The 22,441-nt window shown below is 36.4% G+C and overlaps 1 protein-coding gene across 5 annotated transcripts in view; it reads right to left on the reverse strand.

The window, feature by feature from the left end:
- Usp3 (ubiquitin specific peptidase 3) overlaps positions 1-22,441 on the reverse strand; it is a 110,413-nt gene that overhangs the window by 26,793 nt on the left and 61,179 nt on the right. For all 5 annotated transcript variants that reach the window (XM_046426505.2, XM_058573373.1, XM_058573369.1 and 2 more), the window contains 5 exons: positions 17,823-17,906; positions 15,245-15,326; positions 13,268-13,350; positions 11,923-12,036; positions 9,254-9,367 (listed from right to left, as the gene is read on the reverse strand). In XM_046426505.2, coding sequence (XP_046282461.1) covers positions 9,254-9,367; positions 11,923-12,036; positions 13,268-13,350; positions 15,245-15,326; positions 17,823-17,906 — 477 coding nt within the window. The remainder of the gene's footprint in view (positions 1-9,253; positions 9,368-11,922; positions 12,037-13,267; positions 13,351-15,244; positions 15,327-17,822; positions 17,907-22,441) is intronic.

Consider the following 22,441-nt stretch of genomic DNA (forward strand, 5'->3'; position numbering starts at 1 on the left):
CAACTTTCGTTTGGAAGATCTGTCCAGTGGCGAGACAGGTGTGTTGAAGTCTCCCATGATTATTGTATGGTGGTCTATTAGACTCTTGAACTTGAGAAGAGTTTGTTTGATGAACATAGCTGCACCATTGTTTGGGGCATATATATTTATGATTGTTATGGCTTGTTGGTGTATGGTTCCCTTGAGCAGTATGTAGTGTCCCTCTTTATCCCTTTTGATTAACTTTGGCTTGAAATCTATTTTATTTGATATGAGTATGGATACTTCTGCTTGTTTCTGAAGTCCATATGAGTGATATGATTTTTCCCAACCTTTCACCTTCAGCCTATGTATGTCTTTTCCTATCAAATGAGTCTCCTGTAGGCAGCATATTGTTGGGTCTTGTTTTGTGATCCATTCTACTAGCCTGTGACTCTCAATTGGTGAGTTTAAGCCATTAACATTTAGGGTTATTATTGAGATATGGGTTGTTCTTCCAGCCATATTTGTTTATTTATGTTACTACACATGGTTTGTTTTCCTCTTTGATTATTTTTCCCCCCTTTACTGTCCTACCTCCCACTGTTGGTTTTCATTGTTATTTTCCATTTCCTCTTCCTGTAATGTTTTGCCGAGGATGTTTTGAAGAGATGGTTTTCTAGCTGCAAATTCTTTTAACTTTTGTTTATCGTGGAAGGTTTTAATTTCATCTTCCATCCTGAAGCTTAATTTCGCTGGATACACAATTCTTGGTTGGAACCCATTTTCTTTCAGTGTTTGAAATATGTTATTCCAGGATCTTCTAGCTTTCAGAGCCTGTGTTGAAAGATCAGCTGTTATCCTGATTGGCTTACCCCTAAATGTGATCTGCTTCCTTTCTCTTGTAGCTGTTAAAATTCTCTCCTTATTCTGTATGTTGGGCATCTTCATTATAATGTGTCTAGGTGTGGATCTCTTATGATTTTGCACATTCGGCGTCCTATAGGCTTCTAGGATTTGGGATTCTGTCTCATTCTTCAAGTCTGGGAAGTGTGCTCGTATTATTTCATTGAATAGATTGCTCATTCCTTTGGTTTGGAGTTCTATACCTTCCTGTATCCCAATGACTCTTAAGTTTGGTCTCTTCATGTTATCCCATATTTCTTGGATGTTCTGCTCATGGTTTCTTAACAGTCTTGCTGAGCTGTCTATGTTCTTTTCAAGTTGAAATACTGTGTCTTCATTGTCTGATGTTCTATCTTCTAAGTGTTCTACTCTGCTGGTAGTATTCTCAATTGAGTTTTTAAGTTGGTTTATTGCTTCCTGCATTTCTAGGATTTCTGTTTGTTTGTTTTTTATAACCTCTATCTCCCTGTATAGTTGATCTTTTGCTGCCTGGATTTGTTTGTGTAATTCATTGTCGAAGTGATCTTTCATTGTCTGATTTTGCTGTCTAATGTCTTCCTTGAGACTCCAGATCATCTGAAGCATGTATATCCTGAATTCTTTATCTGACATTCCATCTGCTGCAGCTGTTACCTCTTCTAAAGTTGAGTTGACCTGCATTGCTTGTGGTCCTTTCTTTCCTTGTCTTTTCATATTGCTTGTGTTTCTTTCTGCTTGGTGAAACTGTTGTGTTTTTGAAAAATTTTTCCCCCCATATATTTATATTGCTCTTGTACAGTTGAAAAGTCTCCCTTGCAGGGTCGGGCGGCGGTCTGCCTACCTTGCAGGCGCGGGCGGCGGCTCTGCTCTGCCCCTCCTCCAATTGGTGTGACTTGTCTACCACACCCGCGGACCGCTGGGCCTGTTCTGGGCGTGGGCGAAGGCTCTGCTCTGCTCCTACTCCAACTGGGGTGACGTGCCTACCACCCTGGCCGGCCGCTGGGCCTGTTGCACTGGTCGGTCGCAGGTCCGCCTACCTTGCGGGAACGGGCGGCGGTTCTGCTTGCCCCTACTCCAAATGGGGTGACGTGTCTGTTGCGCCGGCAGGCCACTGGGCCTGTTCCGCTGGTCGGTCGCAGATCTGCCTACCTTTCGGGCGCGGGTGGCCGCTCTGCTCTGCCCCTACTCCAATTGGGGTGTCATGACTACCACGCCAGCAGGTCGCTGGGCCTGTTCCGAGAGTGGGCATCGGCTCTGCTCTGCCCCTACTCCAACTGGGGTGACGTGTGTACCACGTCGGCAGACCGCTGGGCCTGATCTGCTGGTCTGTCGCAGGTCTGCCTACCTTGCGGGCGCGGGTGGTGGCTCTGCTCTTCCCCTACTCCAATTGGGGTTACGTGACTACCACACCGGCGGGCCTCTGGGCCTGATCCGGGCGCGGGCGAAGGCTCTGCTCTACCCCCTACTCCAGTTGGGGTGACGTGTGTACCACACTGGCAGGCTGCTGGGCCTGATCCGCCGGTCTGTCACAGGCCTGCCTACCTTGCAGGCGCGGGCGGTGGCTCTCCCCAGCCCCTCCTACCACACCTGCAGACCACTGGTCCTGTGCTGCCGGTCGGTCGCAGGTCTGCCTACCTTGCGGGCGCGGGTGGCGGCTCTGCTCTGCCCCTACTCCAATTGGGGTCACGCCGGCGGGCCGCTGGTCCTGTTCCTGGCGCGGGCGGCAGCTCTGCTCTGCCCCTCTGGCTTGATGATAAAGTGAGAGAGACTCGGGTGTTTGTGACTCACTTTCTTTACCATGAGACCAACTGTTTCTGTCGCCGCTGGTATCGATGAAGTTCTCTCCTCCGCCACTTTCTGATGACATCAGATCTCTGCCATGTTGGTATCCCATGCAAATGGCAGCATTTCGTTCCCTTTGCCGGGTGACCAAAGCAACGGGTGAGTCCTGACCGACCCTCACAAGCCCCGTCTCAGTCCTGTTGCCACTGCCTATGAAGGCTCGGTTGGTATTTACCTCCACAGTATTCAGCAGGACCCGGACTGAGAAGCAGTTTCCACGGATTCTTTAGCCCTGGGCCAGAGCAGTTCCGGGAGCCGGAATTCGGCCGCTCCGTGCTCGGTGTATGTTCTGATAGGAGCAGGCTCCAAGAAGCAATTTCCGCGGGTTAATTAGCACTGAGCCTAAGTAAGTTGTCTGCGAGTCGCAGGCAAATGGCAGCCTGAAATTACCTTTCTGTGGCTGAATGAGCTGCGATCAGTCGAAAGCAGGGATGGTGACCCAATCTAAATCTTCTGATGTGTGGGATTTATTTATTTGTTTTGTTTTCTGTCACCAGGGATTGAATCCAGGGACATTTAACCACTGAGCCACATGTCCAACCCTTTTTTGAGACCAGGTCTTGCTAAGTTGCTGAGGCTGGCTTTAAACTTGGAATCCTCTTGCCTCAGCCTTTCAAGTCATTGGGATTATAGGCATGTGCCACTAAAAACATTTACAATCCTCCTTTTTTCCCTAAAGATCTTGATTATTTTTGCTTCTAGAATTTGGTTATACTTCATTACATAAAATAGAATGTGTTTCCTGTAATTCTATTTTTAAATATTTAAATAATTTCCTTGACTTATCTGAAAAGCCTTAATAAATATTATCTAGTATGTTAAATTCAATAAACTTCAGTGATCTTGTCAATTATTTCCCAATCATACCATCAAGGCTTCTGAAACTTTCTCTGTAGTCAACTTAGATTTCTCTTGTTCTGTAATCATGCTAAAAGAACACTCTTTACATTCAGGTGTATGTTTATGTTCTGTATTCATATTTCAACCATGTCACTCAAACAATTGCTTGTAAACTAATGAGAAAAAGAATTTATGAAGAGCTGTCTTTTTGACAAGAGAATTAAGACAGAAAGAAATAACAATGGCCCCAATTTTAACAAAAGTTTTGTATCTTCACTTGTTCATAAACTCAGATAAAATTATCCCCTGTTCCTAATGTCTACATAAAATCTGTAGTAAAGTTGTCATGAGCAATCATTATTAGAGAGCACACTACAAATATAGAAAGCCAAAAAGGTCTTGAAGCATCATTCTGAATGGAGGGTTAAGAAAGAAGAACACTGATAAAGCACAAGGAATAAACAAGAACACGGGGGCAATTGTCTCTTCACAATAATTTTTGGCACAATGAAGACAAACCAAATTTAGCCAAATCTTAAGGACAAAGAAGTGTTCTGATAAAGAATAATCAAAGAGCTAGGTGTGGTGGTATACACTTGTAATCCCAGTGACTTGGGAGGCAGGAGAATCACAAGTTCAAAGCCAGCCTCAGCAACTTAGCAAGGCCTTAAGGACTAGCAAAACCATCTCAAAATAAAAAAGGGGCTGGGGACGTGGCTCAATGGGTAAGCACCCCTGGATTCGATCCCTGATACCATAAAAAAAAAAAAGATAATAATTGAAGAAAAGGTTTCTTTGTACTGCTTAAGTATAAAAAGCAAGCATTCCAAATAATGCAAAAGATATCACCAGATACAGATATGCAATTACTTGTGTGATACAACATGCAAAACTGACATTCCTATGCATTACTGACTATTTTGGGTTTTGGCAGTGTCACTATATAATTTGGAAAATGGCAAAGACCAATAAGGAATAGGATATGCCTCTATAGACTCAAACGTTATCATTCTAGAACTCCCTCTAAATTACTTAGGACACATTAGAATTTTAGTTTCTATTCATATTTAAAATGTCTTTACTATTTATACAAAAATTCTAAGTTACTGTTTTGGGAAAAATAGCTGCAAAACCAAAATATGTTGATTTATTTCTATCCAATATTTGATATCAATCATGGCTGAGTTGCCTAAAGACAAAAACTCCAGAAAATAAAAATGACAAAAGTGAATTTGTGTTTATACAAAATAATAATTTCTTAGCTAGAAAAACTAATATTGTGTTTTTTAAAAGATATTTATTTTTTAGTTTTCAGTGGACACAACATCTTTATTTGTATGTGGTGCTGAGGATCGAACCCAGCGCTGCGCACATGCCAGGCGAGCACGCTACCGCTTGAACCACATCCCCAGTCCAAGAAAAACTAATATTGTTTAAATAACATTTTTAAAGTCCTTCTATTTATAAATATTTCAAAAGATTATTAAAATACCACATGCAAAGATCTATGGTGTTTATAAATATTTTTTTATACTTTCTATAAAAACCAAGAAGAAAAGCTAATCAATAAGAGTAATGTCTTAGTTACTTATTCTCCCATTACTTTTAAAAAAATTGGTTGTAACAAGAAATGATTAAAAAATAAATAAATAAAAGTTCTGTGTTAGGAAGTTAAGGCAAATAAATTAGGTTATACATTAAAGTAGAAATAGCATAAGAGTGACATGAAAAGCAAGCAAATACTATCAGGACCTGATGTGAATTATTAAGAGACCTTCTTGAAGTATTAACATTAAGCTGAATCCTAAAGAAAGAAGATAGGGATAACAAGGTAAATACTATAGGCAGAAGCATATGACATACAAAGATATCAAAGCAACAAAACAAAATCATGGAAAGAAAAGCAAAGAATAACAAAGGCTAGCATAAAAGACTACCAAAATTCAAAAGAACATACCCTTTGACCCAGCAATTCCTGAATGTGTATGTATAAGACATTTCATTGTAACACTGTTTAGAATGGCAAAAGATTACAAAAAAAATCAATACAACCATTGGTACGGGAGTATTACGTAAATTATGACACAAGTGTAAAATGGACCAAAGAAGCTATTTACTAACGTGAATCATGTCAAAGTAAAACAAAAAAGAATAACATGATGTCAGTTATGTTTAAAATCAACATAGACACACTTGTTAGTATATGTACACAGATTATCAATGAAAAGATGCACAAAAATCTAGTAAATATGACTGTTTCCAGAAGACAGAATGAATGTCAAGGGAAGAGAGTAAATGAAAAAACATTCACTGCATATTCCTTAACCTTTTGAATTTTTAACCATGTATGTCTTCTTTTTTTTATTAGCTACACATGACAGTACAATGATCTTGACAGTTCATACATTTGAATCAAATGGGGTATAATTTCTCATTTTTCTGATTGTACAGGTTGCAGAATCACATTAGTCATATAGTCACCTATATACATACAGCAATAATAATGTCTATTTTATTCTGCTGCCCTTCCTATCCCCCCTTCCCCTCCCCTCCCCTCCCATCACTTCTCTCTACCCAATCTAATGTGATACACTTTTTTTCTTTAAAGAAGTAAACTTCATAAGTTTTATGAAAAAGACAAGAATAGGAAGAGAGGGACATACTAGGAAGTCATTAGCGTGCTAAGTGGATATGTACAGTGGAAAAGGTCAGGAAAATTTTTCCTGCTGGCTTTTGGTTGGGGGGGGGAGAAAAATTAGCCTTGATTTCTTTATCCAAAGCTGCTGATTACATTTAAGAGCATTTTTATGCTGCATTTATTTAATAACTGAAAGTTGTTCCTCCTACATGAAGTTTATATTTCTCAATCATATTTCATTCCAGGGGATCAAGTTCCTTAGACATTGTTATGTGATAATCAGGAAAAATGGGCTTTCTAAACTTAAAAAAAGTGGCTTAGGGTTGTAGATAAATGTAATAAAAACATAATTCAAGACTCATTGTGCTTCCACATAGTCATGTTTTAAGAATCTCAAAGCACACCTAATAGAAATAAGAGATATTAGAAGAAAAGCCGACCTTCTTGCCTCATACCTGGGCACACACACAAAAGCCTTAACCATGATATAATCTCAATATCTAGACCTAACAAAGAAAATTATTCTTTCATTACATGAAAAAGGAAAATGATCTCAATTACTACAGAACTAAAAGAAAGTCCAGCCAAGAAAATAACAGCACCTAATTCTCAGCAATCATTAAGGAATTTTAAGAGTTCATGTATATCAGAAATCACTCCAGAAGCCAGGCGCAATGGCACATGCCTGTACTCTCAGTGACCTCAGAAGGCTGAGGCAAGAGGACTCCAAGTTCAAAGGCAGCCTCAGCAACTTAGTGAGACCGACTCAAAATAAAATAAAAATAAGGGGTGGGGTGTAGACCCACAGTAGAGTGTTCCTGGGTTTAATCCCCAATCACCCCAGAGAATCCATGCTGAATTCCTCAAGCTGGTTATTTGTTCTAAAAAATTCTTTCCCTATTGTTATGGTTTAGATATGTGGTATCCCCCCCCAACAGCTTATGTGTGAGACAATGCAAGAAAGTTTAGAAGTGAAATGATTGGGCTAACCCAATCAATGAATTAATCCCCTAACAGGGTGACTGGTGACTACAGACCGAGTGTCCCTGGAGGAGGTGGGTCATTGGGGGAGGCATGCCTTTGGTACATATTTTGTGAGCTGAACTTAGTCATTCTTTGCTTCTTGAGCATGTCCTGAGATACTTTCCTCCACCACTTTTCTGCCATCATGTACTGCCTCATCTCAAGCCCCAAGGTCCCAGCTATCTAGGGACCAAGATCTCTAAAACCATGAGCCCTCAAATAAGCTTTTCCTCTTTTAATTATTCTTGTCAGGTTTTCGGATCACAGCAATTTGAAAAAGCTGACTAAAATACCTACCAGTAGGAACATCAGAATATGAAAATTAAGCAGCTAAAAACTAAATCATGTTCACAATTGGGCCATAGAAACTAGAAAGGGCAGAGATGTGGGAAGATTTAGAGGGAAAGTAGAATTATGTTATATAGAAGTACAATAACTTTTCTAAACTTCCAAAGAATGAAGGGCCTTGTTTACCCTGGGGACCAAGAACAATATAAAATTAGTTAGTGGGTCTCATAAAGACATGTGGACAAATTACTATTAATGTGTGTATTATTAACCAACTTCACAAACATCTAGATTCCAATTCTGTTCATGATATCTAGTGGATGTATAACACTGAACAAGTTGCTTCTCTTGTTTCGACTTCTATGAGATGGGAGTAACACTTCCCACCTTGCTTCGAATTTTTTTGCTGCTTGGTTTTTAATGAGGATCAGATATAAAATTTTCTGCTTGCCACATTATAAGCATTCAATAAGTGAAAATTAATAACAGAATACAAAGATTAAATCCCTATTCAAGAGTCCAACTAGGTGACTGTGTTAGAAATAACCCGACTAGTAATATCTTAACAATCATTGCTACCTTTCCTAGTTAAGAGTAAGGGAATTCTAAAAATTCTTATAAAATTAGTCTCTCCTAAGAGGAAATTTAAATGGCATGATACATAAGTTCCTTTCAAATCAAGACCAGGATTAAAAGTAGTTATTCAGGTCAGATCCTCAAGACTATACTTTTCAGCAAGGCAACAAATTTCAGTCCTTTGAAGTTGTTAACTTTTAAACATTTCTCTATTCTAAAAAAATAATCTATTAGGCAATAAAGCAAGATATATTTCTATATCTTGTGTGCTGTTTTTAAGCAAAGGAAAAGAAGATATATACTAGGTACCAAAATCATGACTAATAAGAATCAAACTCATTCAGGAGTGGCAAAGGCTGTTGTCCAACACCTACAGGGCACCACATCTACTATTTATTACCTGAATCCCTACAGGGCCAACTAACCCAGAAGATGTCAGTTATCTCTTCTGACAGCACATGTAGCCAGAGAGGAAGCCCCTATAACACAGTCCCTCTACCACTATGTCAGGATGGGCACTGTAACACTCTGCAGCATAACTCCTAATGGATATGAATAGTATTTTCAGAGCATCAGAACCCATATCAGAAGAGTGACTATAACACCATGGATTTCTACTTTTCTTTTGGATATTTTTAATTGGTGTAACAAGACAGTGTATGATGGCAATTACTCTAAGAGTTTCAAAGAACCAAGAAAATTTTGTCCAGTATTTTTCTTAGCATACATGTTATTTATAAGGGTTTTATTTTTATAACAAAATACCCTACCCTTTGTTAAAGATCTTTCTTTCTTTCTTTTTTTTTAAAAGAGAGAGCGAAAGAGTGAGGGGGGAGAGAGAGAGAGAGAGAGAGAGAGAGAGAGAGAGAGAGAGAAGTTTAATATTTATTTTTTAGTTATCGGCGGACACAACATCTTTGTTTTGTATGTGGTGCTGAGGATCGAACCTGGGTCGCACGCATGCCAGGCGAGCGCGCTACCGCTTGAGCCACATCCCCAGCCCCTGTTAAAAATCTTTCTAATGTATATTATTTATAATTCAAATAAATAAGTTTGTTTAGTCAAATGTATTCAACTTCTGCTCTTCTTTTTTTAAAAAAAGTATCATCTAGAATAGTTAAAATATCACTACTTTATCAGAAATTGTTTTAGAAGAAGTGTAAAGACTAATTTTGTTCTAAAATATCCTTCTTTAATACTTACCTAAAATTTGGCATTATCTTCCAAACAACATAAAACAAAGATTCCGGGCTAAATGCAGTTTGGCTGCCTTGCCATAAAGCACAGAGTGTTTTTCTAAACTCTTCTACCAAAGACCTAGAAAAGAGGAAGGAACAATATCATTAGCATTACTAATAAGGGGCTACTATTTCAATATAACGTTTAATTGTCTAAAATGCATAAGTGAAAAATAAAAACTTTAAAAGGGCTTAGTCTTTTCTGAACTACATTTGACCACCAAATAAGAGCACCTCAAAAACCCATAGACATATCAGTTAATTGCTGACAAAACTAGTTTTTAAGCACATCGTTAACTCTGAGAATACTACAGTTCTGCCAAATTTATACATTCTGAATTTTTTTAAATGCACAGAAACAATAAAGCAGTGGATAATTTATAGCCAAATCCTTTAAGAATGTCCATTTTAAAAACATAAAATAAGCAATAGCATCTCTTTCTCCATCTCCTGCATTCCTGCATTTTTTTTTCCTTTTCCCTCCTTCCTTTTTATTTAGTACTAGGGACTGAACCCATGGACACTTTAGCACTGAGCTACATCTCCAATTCTTTTTGTTTCTTATTTTGAGACAAGGCCTTTCTAAGTTGCTGAGACTGGCCTGATTCTCCTGCCTCAGGCCTCCCAGGTCACTGGGATTACAAGCATGTGTCACTGCCCTGCATTTTTCCTTCTTGCCCATCACTAGGAACTCTTCTTAGATGTTAACCTGAGAACATTTGCTCTCTTCTGCCTCAGAATTCATGTGGTCACAAAATTTTTAATGCTCAAAAATGTACCCAGACTCTCAAATCCAAATTTAAAAGTCAAATTCTTCCATGGCCATTTTTATTCAGGTATCTCTGGTTTCCAATATGAATTTTCTACTGGAGGTCCTCTTGTTACTTCAAATTCAATGTGATTTAAACAGCTCAAGTACCTACTATTCTCTTTACTCTCCCAACTGTCACCCAGTATCCATTTTGTTCTACTCTCATAAGAATAGGACTACCATTTTTGCTAAGTGTACGAACTGTCAGAATAAAGAACTGTGAGTGTACACAACTTTAGGGAAATTTCCTTAAAGAGAAAGAGTAGTTCTTATTGATCTGTTTCCTCTTTCCTCAAGCTGGAATGAAGATGTAATGGCGGATAAGAGTCTCACCTTAATGGTTGCTCCAACAGAAACCAGAGGAACTTGATGACTTTGTGAAACGACCCTGGGCAAATAACCTCTGACTCTTACATGAGAAAATAAACCATGGATGTTTAAGTCACTGTTAATTTTTATTTTCCATGCATGTAGCTATAACTACATATTCAACTTCAACTTCTCTGTCAATATAACAACCACACCCTTGGATACTCAATTAATGCATATATCAGAGAACCTCGATACCTTCCTTCTCAACCCCTATAATCTAAGTCCCTGGGATACAAATTGTATATCTGACTTCCTAGGACCTGAACCTCTTCCTACATTTGGGAAATTTGCCATTGTAAGCATCTTAGTGGGAGTCAGAGCCTGCTGCCTACCAGAAGCTGAAAAGTCCAGATTCTGGCTTTCTCAGCCTCCCTCACAGTCAGAACACATATGTGGCCTGAGTTCTCAACATCTGAAGCACAGTAAGTGACAAAAAGAATCAAGGACAGCACCAAACCCTCTCTGTCGGTGGTAGCAGGAAAGATCATCACCCAGAGTCCAGGGACAGCAGTTAAGGGGCCTTTACCAGCACCCATCTCCATTAGGAACTGTGGCATCAGGCTGTGCAGGAAGGCAGCAGTGTCCTTACAGGACAGTTCTATCCCCTCCTACCCAACTGAAGCCTGCTTGAATGCAAGCACTTTCCACCTCGTCCTTCATACTGCTATAAAATAAAACTCCCTTCCAACACCACTCATGTGACATTATTCCATTCCTGCTCTGATGCCTGGTTTTAAAGTTTCCCCATCTTGGGGATCTACCCATATTGCCCATTTTTCTAACATATTCTATCCTACTCTTCCTCAGACACTGAGGAAGGACACTGTCAGATTATAAAATGATGTTTCAAAACGAGTGGCAATGGGAGTGTGTAGATTTGGGACAGGCAGTCAGGGAAAACATTAATTATATACAGATTACAAGTCACTGCTCTATTTCAGAAAAGACACGAAAAATCGTGATTATATAGCAGATCTTCTGAACCCTAAATAGGAAAAGGCTATAATGAATTTAAGTTTGGTCCTTAATATCTGTTTTTCCCCTCTTCATATCAATTAGAAATTGTATTGCCCTACAATTAATCTGTTGGCTACAAATTAATTTTATTAGCCAAGACAGGTTTACTGAACACTATCAGACAAGTCAAGTCACATAAACTAATGATATTCATGTTAGTCTATACCTAGAACTCTATCTAGATGTCAATTCTAGAATGCCCAAATTAGCAAAGACTCAACAAGTAGAATGCTAAATTTATCCTTCTTGTTATAGTAAACAGAAAGAAAAGAATTTCAACAATTATTAAGATTGCCAGCTAGATACTTAAAATACAATTTTCCCTACAGTTTTTTTTTACGTGCCTATGAACTCAAATAATACAATAAAAATCGCTAGTGAGAGTCATGTGTTTTGCAGCTCAAAGCCAGAAAGGACATATTCTGATAACTCACACATTGTTATCCCCTTGGCTCCTGGTGTGATATGTTCGCCTTCCTGCTGTTTTCCCATTCCTTAACTCCACAGCGGGCAGTTCTTTGAAATAACAGCAAAACTGCTCAATGTTACTATTTTAAAAGAAAGGTAAGAAAATGATTATTTTTTTAAAAAAAGAAAAGAACAGAATTTAATATAACTGTAAAGAAAGTTCTATGAAATCTAGCTATGGATTTTGAAAGTGTAATCTTTCAATTAATTGTCACATTTTAAGTTGTATTAAATATGATCTCTTGTATTGAATTGCTTCATTATAGTTCTTCATGCACTAAACAGTATGGATAACTTTGTAGAAATGAACAAAGAACTTAAAATCTCTCTTCAAAAATATCTCCAATTTTCCTTACATCTATTGATTGACACCATTACTCTCTTTAGGGTGCTTGTTTCTAGGTATTTGATAATTTCCTTAAATAAAAACAAACCATATTATTTATATAACATTATACAGAATCGTAAGAATGTACCTTTAAGGAAAGATCAAATATGGTTCTTCTCCTTATTAGCAATTTGATTTGGGAAGATAATTTACTCTAGCATGTGATACATCTAACACTATACAATTCTCAAAATATTCTGCTGATGTCAGACTTGTTGGCTGTTTCATTTTTATTATTTCTCTTACATTTTTTTAATTTATTTTTTTATTGGTTGTTCAAAACATTACAAAACTCTTGACATATCATATTTCATACATTAGATTCAAGTGGGTTATAAACTCCCATTTTGAAGATCTTCTAAATGTGTGATCTTATTACCATGCTGTAAACTTAACTAATGACTAAAATAAACTCTCTGAATAAGGGAACTGCAAACTGGTCCAAAGGCCAAATGTAGCACTTGATCAGGGAGTTTTTACATTTTTACAGTAAGTTTTACATGAGGAGGAGGGGGGGAGGAGAGGGGAGGAGGGGGAGGGGAGGGGAGAGGAGGAGAAGAACATGAACTAAGGACTAAATTATTTATTATTTATTATTTTTATTTATTATTTATTATTTATTATCCTGCCATTCACAGAAAAAGTGTGCTGATCCCTTCTGTAGTCTATTCAGGAAAAAATGAGAAATAAATAATAACAGCTAACAGCTATTTACTACCAAGTGCTGCTGTAAGACTTCTGACAATTATTTAATCTTCTCACTACCCTATGAAGTAGGAACAATTATTCCCAATGTTACTGATGAGAAAACTAAGACAAAGTCAGTTGAGTAACTTCCCCAAGCCATATGACTAGAGTTAGAAGCACAGCCTTTGCTCTTAAAACTTTCATGCAAGATACTTAAGCTCTGACTATAATGTTACCTGAGTGACTGAAGGATGGCATTCATGAAACATGTGTTGCCCAAATTCCGAAGGCCTGTCGCACAAATGGTAGTGGTACTTCCCTATAAAATGGAAAAGAAGAGGCCATTAGTAACGCCAAAGGAAGGCAGACTGTTTCAAATATCAAAGTTAAGCAAAAGCCTCACCTTGAAACTCTAGTATCAGGATAGTCTGAAAGTAGTCCTTTTCTGTCCCAAGAATATGTCAAACATACGCTCAATTTAGTCTCTATGTGTATAAATATTTTTTGAAGGCTATTCTGATCCTGGGGTGGTTCTAAATGAGAACAATGTTGTCAATGGATCTTTATTTTATTTATTTATATGTGGTGCTGAGAATTTAACTCAGTGCCTCACACACAGTAGGCAAGCACACTACCACTAAGCCACAACCCCAGCCCCTAAATGAGAGTATCTTATTGGAAGATTATAAGAAAATAAACATTAGTATGTAAAATGGAGTACACAATGCAAAAATAAACAGGAAAATAAAATTTAAGATTCATACCTATATAAGAGTCTATTAAATATAATGGAATCTGAAAATAATTATGTAAGCCCCAAGTATTTCTGTTCCCAAACTTATAACTTGAAGCCATGCATAAATGACCAATATATGTTTTCTTAGTAATGAACCTTAAAAAACAACTTATCTTAAAAAGACTTGAGGCTTGCTTTTCTGATTAGTTTTACAATGCACCATGATGTCTGAATACTATACTTAGGAGGTAGACCTACCAATTCAATTCAAAACATTTCTGCCCATTAATTCAAATGGTTACAAGAGCACTCTTGCTGTTTGTTTCAAAAAATAAAGGCTATGGCCGAGCGTGATGGCACACACCTGTAATCACAGCAGCAAGGGGGGCTGAGGCAGAATTCAAAGCCAGCCTCAACAAGTGAAGTGCTAAGCAACTCAGTGAGACCCTGTCTCTAAATAAAATACAAGAGGACTGGGGATGTGGCTCCGTGATTGAATACCCTTAAGTTCAACCCCCAATACTCCCACCCCCCCCCAACCCCTGGCAAAAAAATTGAGACTGTGGACGTGTCCAAACACAGCTACCATGACATCAAAGGGTAGCTATGGGGCAAAAACACTGGTTCATTTAAAAACAATTTAGTGATCTTTAAATTTTTGTTTTGGTACCGGGGATTGAACCTAGGGGTGGCTTAATCATTGAGTCACATCCCCAGCCCTCTTTTAATATTTTATTTAGAGACACAGCCTCACTAAGTTGCTTAGGGACTGACTTTGAACTTAAAATCCTCCTGCCTCAGCCTCACAAGCTGCCAGTTTGACCTTTAAATTTAGCTCATCTATTAATTGCTTATGGCTTGTACAGCATTAAACAGATGATTACCAGAATGTTTTTTCTTTTTTCTTTCTTTTTTTTATGGTACTGGGGATTGAACCCAGGGGTACTTTACCACTGAAATACATCCCCACTTTTTTATTTTGAGACAGGGTCTCACTAAATTGTGAAGGATGGCTTCAGACTTGCAATCCTCCTGCCTCAGCCTACCCAGTCACTGGGATTACAGGTGTATGCCACTCAGCCCAGTTGCCTATTCTTCTATGGTAAAATTATTTTAAAGACATCCTAAGGAATAAAATTTGCAAAAGTTCAGACCCATAGAATTTGCACTAGTTGTGTTTACCATAAGGAAGCAAGGATCTTTAAGATTCCATAGAAATGGAATAATAAGACCATAAGCAAGCATTAAGAGCAACCTGCTTTCAACAGCAGAGGAACACAGTAAGGCACTAACAGATGGGGGACTCACTGGAGTCACATCAAGAATGATTAGTACAAGTAGCAAATATTTTATAAAATACTCCAAATCTAAGGCACAGATTAATAAAAGTCCTTAACTAATAACATTAAATGTTAGAGTTATAACAGTGACTAGATCTCAACTACCTCTTGTATTTGAATAAGTTTTAATTACTTACATTTACTTTTAGTAACTTGCTGTTTAGAGATGAGTTTTCCAAAAGTTTTCTTTTCCTATGCCGGTCAGCTGTGAAAGCTGAGCTATTAAAACACAAACAAACAGTCAAAAAGACATTAATATATACATGCTACACAACAGGCTAAAGAATAAACTCAAGATGCCCTCTGCATCTAGGGCATGAAGCCCTGCCTGACTGCTTAGTCATGCCATCAAGTGACCAGTCAGGCCCACGAGTATTTGAAATTAACTGAAGCGTTCAACTTCCCTGGAAATTCCCACTGCTCCTCCAAAGCTGAGAAAGGGCTGGATGCTGATCCCAGCAAAGCCAGACAGCTAAATGTAGTTTTTGAGACATGCCATCCCAATTTCCACTCTGTCTACCTAATCATTTGTGAAGCTTCAAAAACGAGAAGACCCATTCCTTACAATAAAAGGAAAAACCTGACTGACATCAGTATTCTGAATTTAACAGTGAGTCTAAAATAATAGCTATTTCTTTCTTAATTTGGATAAAAGTATGTTTCACTCATATGCCTTGATAGATTATGATATGAGTGTGAGGAATGATAATTATGGGATTATAGGCATATATAAATTAATTTGATTCACCTATCCTGTAAAAAAATTCTAATTAGATTAGAAATTCTTAAAATTATTTCTCATCAAAATTTTTCTGCTTAAATTTTATCAGAAAGTTGTTCTTCAAAATGTCACTTTAAAGTTATTGGCTATCAGGAGAACTAATCTGAAGGAAGTAAAAATTATAGTTAAACACAGACTTTTAAGTCTGCCAATTCTCTTCTACCTTCTAAAAGTACCCAGCTAATCCAAAGTAAATATATAATTATTTTTCTTTCCAGAATTAAAGTTAACCTAAGTTTAAAATTCAGTTTCAAGGTGGCTTTTCAAATGCTCCATAGCCACATGTGGCAAGTGGCTACCATATTAGAAAGGGAAGATCACAGAATGCTTACATAATTGCAGAAAGTTCCACGGGACAGCGAGGCCCCAGAAGATGTACAGGATAAACACAAATGTAATCACAGTTTTTAGATTCCACTATAAATTAAAGCCTATGTTTGTAAAACATAAAAATAAATTTAGGTGATGTTTCTCAACATAGGAAAAGAATTGCAAAGTAGATTTCTCAGTGGGGCCAAGTAGAAGTATGCACAAGATGGCTGAGACACCTTTTACTTGATGAAGTAATAAATAAAACAAAGTATTTTCTAATTGTATGAACACACATACAGTTATGGAAGGCCCTACTTTCCCTCTGACTTAATTCTGACTTACTTTGGACTGAGGTGGCAGTCTTGTCTTAGAGAAAACTAAGTAGCAGAGAAAATATTCTGGTAGCTACCCACTTTAACACCAAGCATGTAAGATCTTTACAATGACATTATCATCCCAAGAGTGACTAATTACTTCAGTAATCTCCTACTTCATAATTTATTGTGAGCAACTTTAGACAAAATTAAATATTTGGATTAGTGATCTGTACCTGTGTTTCTAATCCTACATAGGCTCATGATGCTTAGTTTAGATTAAAGGGGTAAAAAAGAATCAATTTGAGAAAGAATGGAGCAAAAGATGACAAACTAAAAGTATTTAAACCCAAAGTGATTGAATTATTTTAGAATCTTCCTTATAAGCTTTATGTTCTATTTAAGGCAATAAGACATGATTAAAGACTTTGGTCAACAAATACTATATAGTGTTGCACTGAAAGAAGTTAGGTTATTTCCCTTTCAGTATATATTCTGAAATATTCTACTGGATCTACATTTAAGTTTGTCAAGGGATCCCTGCTTTGGCATATTTTCACAATGTCTTCTATACACCAACTGCCAAAATAAATCAGATGGCACCTGATGATTTGGGTGATTTATACAGATTTCACTTGAGTCAGCAGTCATTCCAGGCCATGCTTCTATCCACTGTAGCTTCAAAGGCATTGCTATTTGGGCTTTTATTTATCACTTCAATTTCGGGTCCAGCAAGCTTTATCTGAATAAGCATTCAGCTATAGTAAGAAAAGTCTATTCACATAAATCTTCAATTTCTTTATGATCACAAAGCATGTACAGTTCTTTGTAATTTCAAATATGCATTACCCCTAACAAAAAAAGTATAAGATGAAACTAGAATCCTGTGCTATTGTACAGATGCAATGATACTTAAATCTAATTTCTCTTAATGCATAAATCTTAGTCTAAGATCTCATAATACATTTGACAGATTTTCTAATACTAAAGGTAACTCTATAATGATCTTATATTGTTTTCTGTCCTCTCCCCCAAACTCTCTTTGCAAATAAATTGAGTAGCTTACAAATTGGTGGGCAATAACAACAACAACAACAACAAAATAGGTTCCTGGGCCCTTAGACATGGCTTATCTAAACAGTAAATGAAATGTGGGCAAAGTTTCAGATATCCAAACCCAAAGCATAGTTTACCAATATTTTATTTACAATGAAAAACATGATGAAGTTATAGAACTCACAAAAATTCCACTCAAAGTGCTAAAGGACCCCTTTAACACCCTTCTGTTTTCCAAGACCTAATACTTACTTTTCCAAGTTCTGTAAGTGTTCTCTGACTTTCTGTACCAGTCCCAGCTTGGTGTCATTAACCACAAAATCATCACAGCGATAACTGTAAGGAAAATATTAATCAATGTGTATATAAAGAGCTTGAGGAAACCACAGTAATGAAATCACTAAAAGGTCTGGCTGTTGCCAAGATGATCACATGGCTCTGTAGACAGTTACTGTTGGTGGTAAGTTTAAAGAGGATCTGGAATACACAATGGAATGTTTTTAAGAGTCTTTTTAAAAAGCCACGTAGGCAATGAACACTAGCTTCTTTTCACATTTTTATTTAAAAGCTCTTCAATTCCTCCTTTGGAAATGAAATGAGCTGTGGACGAGTGTTACATTCTTTTTAGTGGTACATAATACATGGAAAAGGAAATAAAAGCACCCATTCATGTAGCCTTAAGCCTAAAGCTTTAAGGTAACACTTTCCAACACAAATTAATGGGAAATTTGGGGGAGGAGAGATACAAGTGAAAAGCAGGAAAAAGATAATTTAACTTGTAGGGTTATATAGAAAAAGTAAAAGCTGGATATCTTAAACATAATTAAAATCAATAGAATTCAGATGAGTTAGGAAGAAAGAATCTTTCATTCTGAGGCATTAGAAAACAAAAATATGAAACAAGCTACATCTTTCAGGAAATTGCTAAGTGCTCTGTAAAAAAATGTTTGGGGTGTTTTTAAAAATCGACACAGTATTTTAGCAAGTCAATAAGCAAATAATATAAGGACTCACATACAATTAACTGAATTATCATTTTATTTTTTTGCTGGAATAGGCCAATTTTAACAAAAACAATTTATAGGCTGGCAGTAAGATATTCTTTTAAATGTGCAGTTTTGTACAAAGGCACTTTTTTAACTACTAAAGAATAATGAAAATAACACTGCTATTCTGAGCAAACAAAACCTTGAAAGCATAGCACTTTGTAAAAATAATGTTATCTCTAACCAAATCCAAGAAAACATTTCAAATATCTGAAACCAATCTATAAAAAATTTTAAAAATAAAAAAGAATAGGTGGGAAGTAATGATTCTAAAAATTTAGATACAAAACCATGGCTTGTGACTTTCAATCAGAGAAGTGAAATTTTTAAGTGAATGCTTTTGAAAACTTAAACTGTTACCTTTGTCATTATTTAACATGCACCCTCATTAACTGACCACGCATGCTGTCAATCAGGATTTCTCTAACACATTCTCAAGTTCCCAGGGTCAATTTCCAACATTTCCACATATAGCAAAAGCAACCTTTTATATCCTGGACCATCTTTCTTTGATCAAAGTACCTCTGGAAGGGGAACAAATTTTTCACTGATTTTATGACAAATACATAAAGGTATCAAATTAATGAAAAGGTTTAATTCAAAAGGTATCACATTAATGATAAGGTTCAATTCTTTGCTCCTCTGAGCATAAATGAGGGTAAGGACTACTTTATGAATATGGGCTTAAGGTACTCCTTACTTCAATGAACCTTACGTATTCACTGCAGAATGAAACTGCATTGTTATTCTACTTTAATTCCTGTTTACATTTTCATTTTTTGTTTCCATAAATGTATGCATGTAGTTTAGATAAAACAATATTCAGTGTTCAAAACAAATCCACTCCAAATGCTAGTGTTCATCTGGGAAATGAAGTCTAAGTACAAAATCAGATAACTTTTCTGTATTAACAGGGTGCTATTATACATAAATGAAAAACAAACCCCTACCTAACTCCTACAAAATAGTGGTTGCTTAGTTTAAAGAAACAAATTGTTTAAAATTATTTCATAAAAAAGTATTTTGGTGGGATGATAGGAATTCAGCCTAGAATATAAAATTACATTTGTTGAAGCAGCATTTTCACATACTAAAATATTAGAGCTATTTATGACCTGGCTCTGTTCTTAACTAATGAGACTCAAATGGGTCAAGCTACTTCATCTCTCTAGATGAACTGGTCATTTTTCATCACTTAAGTGAGTAGGCTGCTCTGGACTATAGAGTTGCCCTAATGCAGCTAGTGCCAACTGAGTAAAATAAATTGATTTTTAAAGATTTTAAAATTTTTACTTAATAACTGAAACAGCATTAACCTTCATGAAACATAACTGTATTTTATGACAGAACTATATTTTGCTTTCATTATTACTTTGTGCAAAATGTATGGCAGTGTACATCATGTGCATGAGACATTTCCAGCACTACACAAGAGCACAGCATGAATCTAGTTGTGTCAACAAAATGATTCCGTTCATATGGTTTTTCTATGTAACAATGTAGCATTATAATGTTATTTCAATATTTTATGCAGACTACATGAGTGTATAGTAACACCTATAAATCATAATTGATAATTAAATTGAAATACTTGATTTTTTTTCTAGCTCAAAAATTAAGAATGGAAGCTGGGCACCGTGGCATCCACCTGTAAGCCCAGATCTCAGGAGACTGAGGCATGAGGATCCAAGTTCAAGGCTATTCTGGGCAACTTAGTGAGACCCTGTCTCAAAACAAAAAACAGAAAAAACTAGGGACATAGCTAAGCAGTACAGCACTGCTGGATTTAATTCCCAGTACTGCAAAAAGGAAAAAAAAAATTTAATTTTCAAATGAAGGCATACCACTAGGACAAAATCAAGTGGAGATGAAGCGGGGGAGGGGGGAGGCATGTTGCAGATTTAACTAAAATGGCAGTTGCAATTTGCACTAAAAAAAAAAAAAATTAAAAAACTTTATTGGAAAAGTTTTAAGATAATAAAATAAGACATTATTAAGAGGAAATTGCAAATGCATTTTAATGTAATATAAAATTGCCTCTCAAAAAGTAATTGAGGAAATTAGTCACAATTAAATGAGAAATTAGATGTGTAACAAAAACATATATTAATGATTTCTAAAGGATTTGAACTTGTAACTTTGGTCAACTATAAAAAGGCTTGGAATCTTGCTAAAGAAAGATACCATTTGTGGATAGATAAACCACTATTTCCATTTAAAAATTATGAGTAAAGATTACAAGCAATATTTCACAAGAAAATATTTTCAATTGAACCATCAAGCAACTGTCAGTGAATAAAAGACCTTTCTAGCGATATTAAAAATCAATCAAGTCAACATCTGAAAAATTGCAGGTACTTTTTAAAATTTTTTAACTTTTAAATGACTTTTTTACAAGACAAGACACACTGCCAAATTAATACTTCAGATATGTTTTGTCAAAAATGACTTGAAAATTTACAAAGGAATGTCTTTGTCTATTTGCAATCTTAAAAAACAATTTGTCTCATCTGTATTTTTTAACATTTTACATTTGTCACTTTCAGCTAAATATGAAAAGGTTTCTATCAAGATACTGTTCAATGAAAAATCTGGACTTATGGGAATTATTTATTTTTCTTATTTTGTTCCACCATCTGACACGTATTACAAGTATCCGTGCTCTGAGGCAGACAACATCACAGAGGCAGTGATTAAAATTGTTTAGCATATATGGTCGAATGCTACAACTCATCACGTTTATGGAACTGTTAAGATGAACAGAAAAAAATGAATTTAATGCTAAAAGGCATGTTGCAGATTTAACTAAAATGCTTGTGTTAAGGAAGAATTGTACAAAGACTTAACTACACTTTTTTTTTTTTGGTAGTGGGGATTGAACCCAGGGGCACCTAACCATTGAGTCACATCCGTAGCCCTTTTTTATTTGTAGACAGGGTCTCACTAATTAGCTTGGGGCCTTGCTAAATTGCTGAGGCTGGCCTTGAACTTTCAATCTGCTTGTCTCAACCTTCTAAATCGCTGGGATTACAGGCATGTACCATGACACCTAGCAAGACTTACTATACTCAACTCTAATTCAAAATTTTCTTAAAACAAAAGAAATGCTTGCCAATAGTCAAGACTCAGAGTAAAACCAGGAAAAGATTTTTAGAAATCTGAGTGCAATTTACTTTTTTTTTTTTTTTTACTTATGTCACAATGCATATGAATGAGCTAAAGTTGAAGATCCAAGGAGAAAATAGCTTATTTGTGACCTAGCTTGTGACAGGTTTAAGAATTTGTGTTAAAACTGAAACTTTTCATAGTACAAACAATGATTTCACACATTTTTCAACATGAATAAATGTGCAGATTTTAATTATAATAGACTACATTACATAAACTGACTGCAAAACCTCTAAGAAAAATAATACCTTTTTGAATTTCATGTGATAATACATGGAGTTATCACAAAAGAAAAAGGATTTACTTGGGCAGATGTATTGTAACTAAAATGTTTTTGCTTCCAAATAAAACGAATTGTTGTTCTTATGAGTTCGTTTCGTCAACAAAGATGCAGGTATTAGAGAAAAAAATGTTTTGAGCTCCATTTATTATATTTATATTTTAATAATATTTGGAATACCATGAATCCACTTTTTAACTTCTTTTTTTACTTGTAGATGGACACAATACCTTTATTTATTTATTTGTGATGCTAAGGATTGAACCCAGTGCCTCACACATGCAAGACAAGTAAGTGCTCCACCACTGAGCCACAACCCCAGGCACACCATGAATCCACTTTTTAACTGCAATTTTTATGAATCTAAATACTGATGA

Source organism: Marmota monax, unplaced genomic scaffold (assembly GCF_021218885.2).
Source record: "Marmota monax isolate L192 unplaced genomic scaffold, Marmota_monax_Labrador192_F-V1.1 WCK01_AAM20220418_F8-fsc00078, whole genome shotgun sequence".
NCBI lineage: Eukaryota > Metazoa > Chordata > Mammalia > Rodentia > Sciuridae > Marmota > Marmota monax.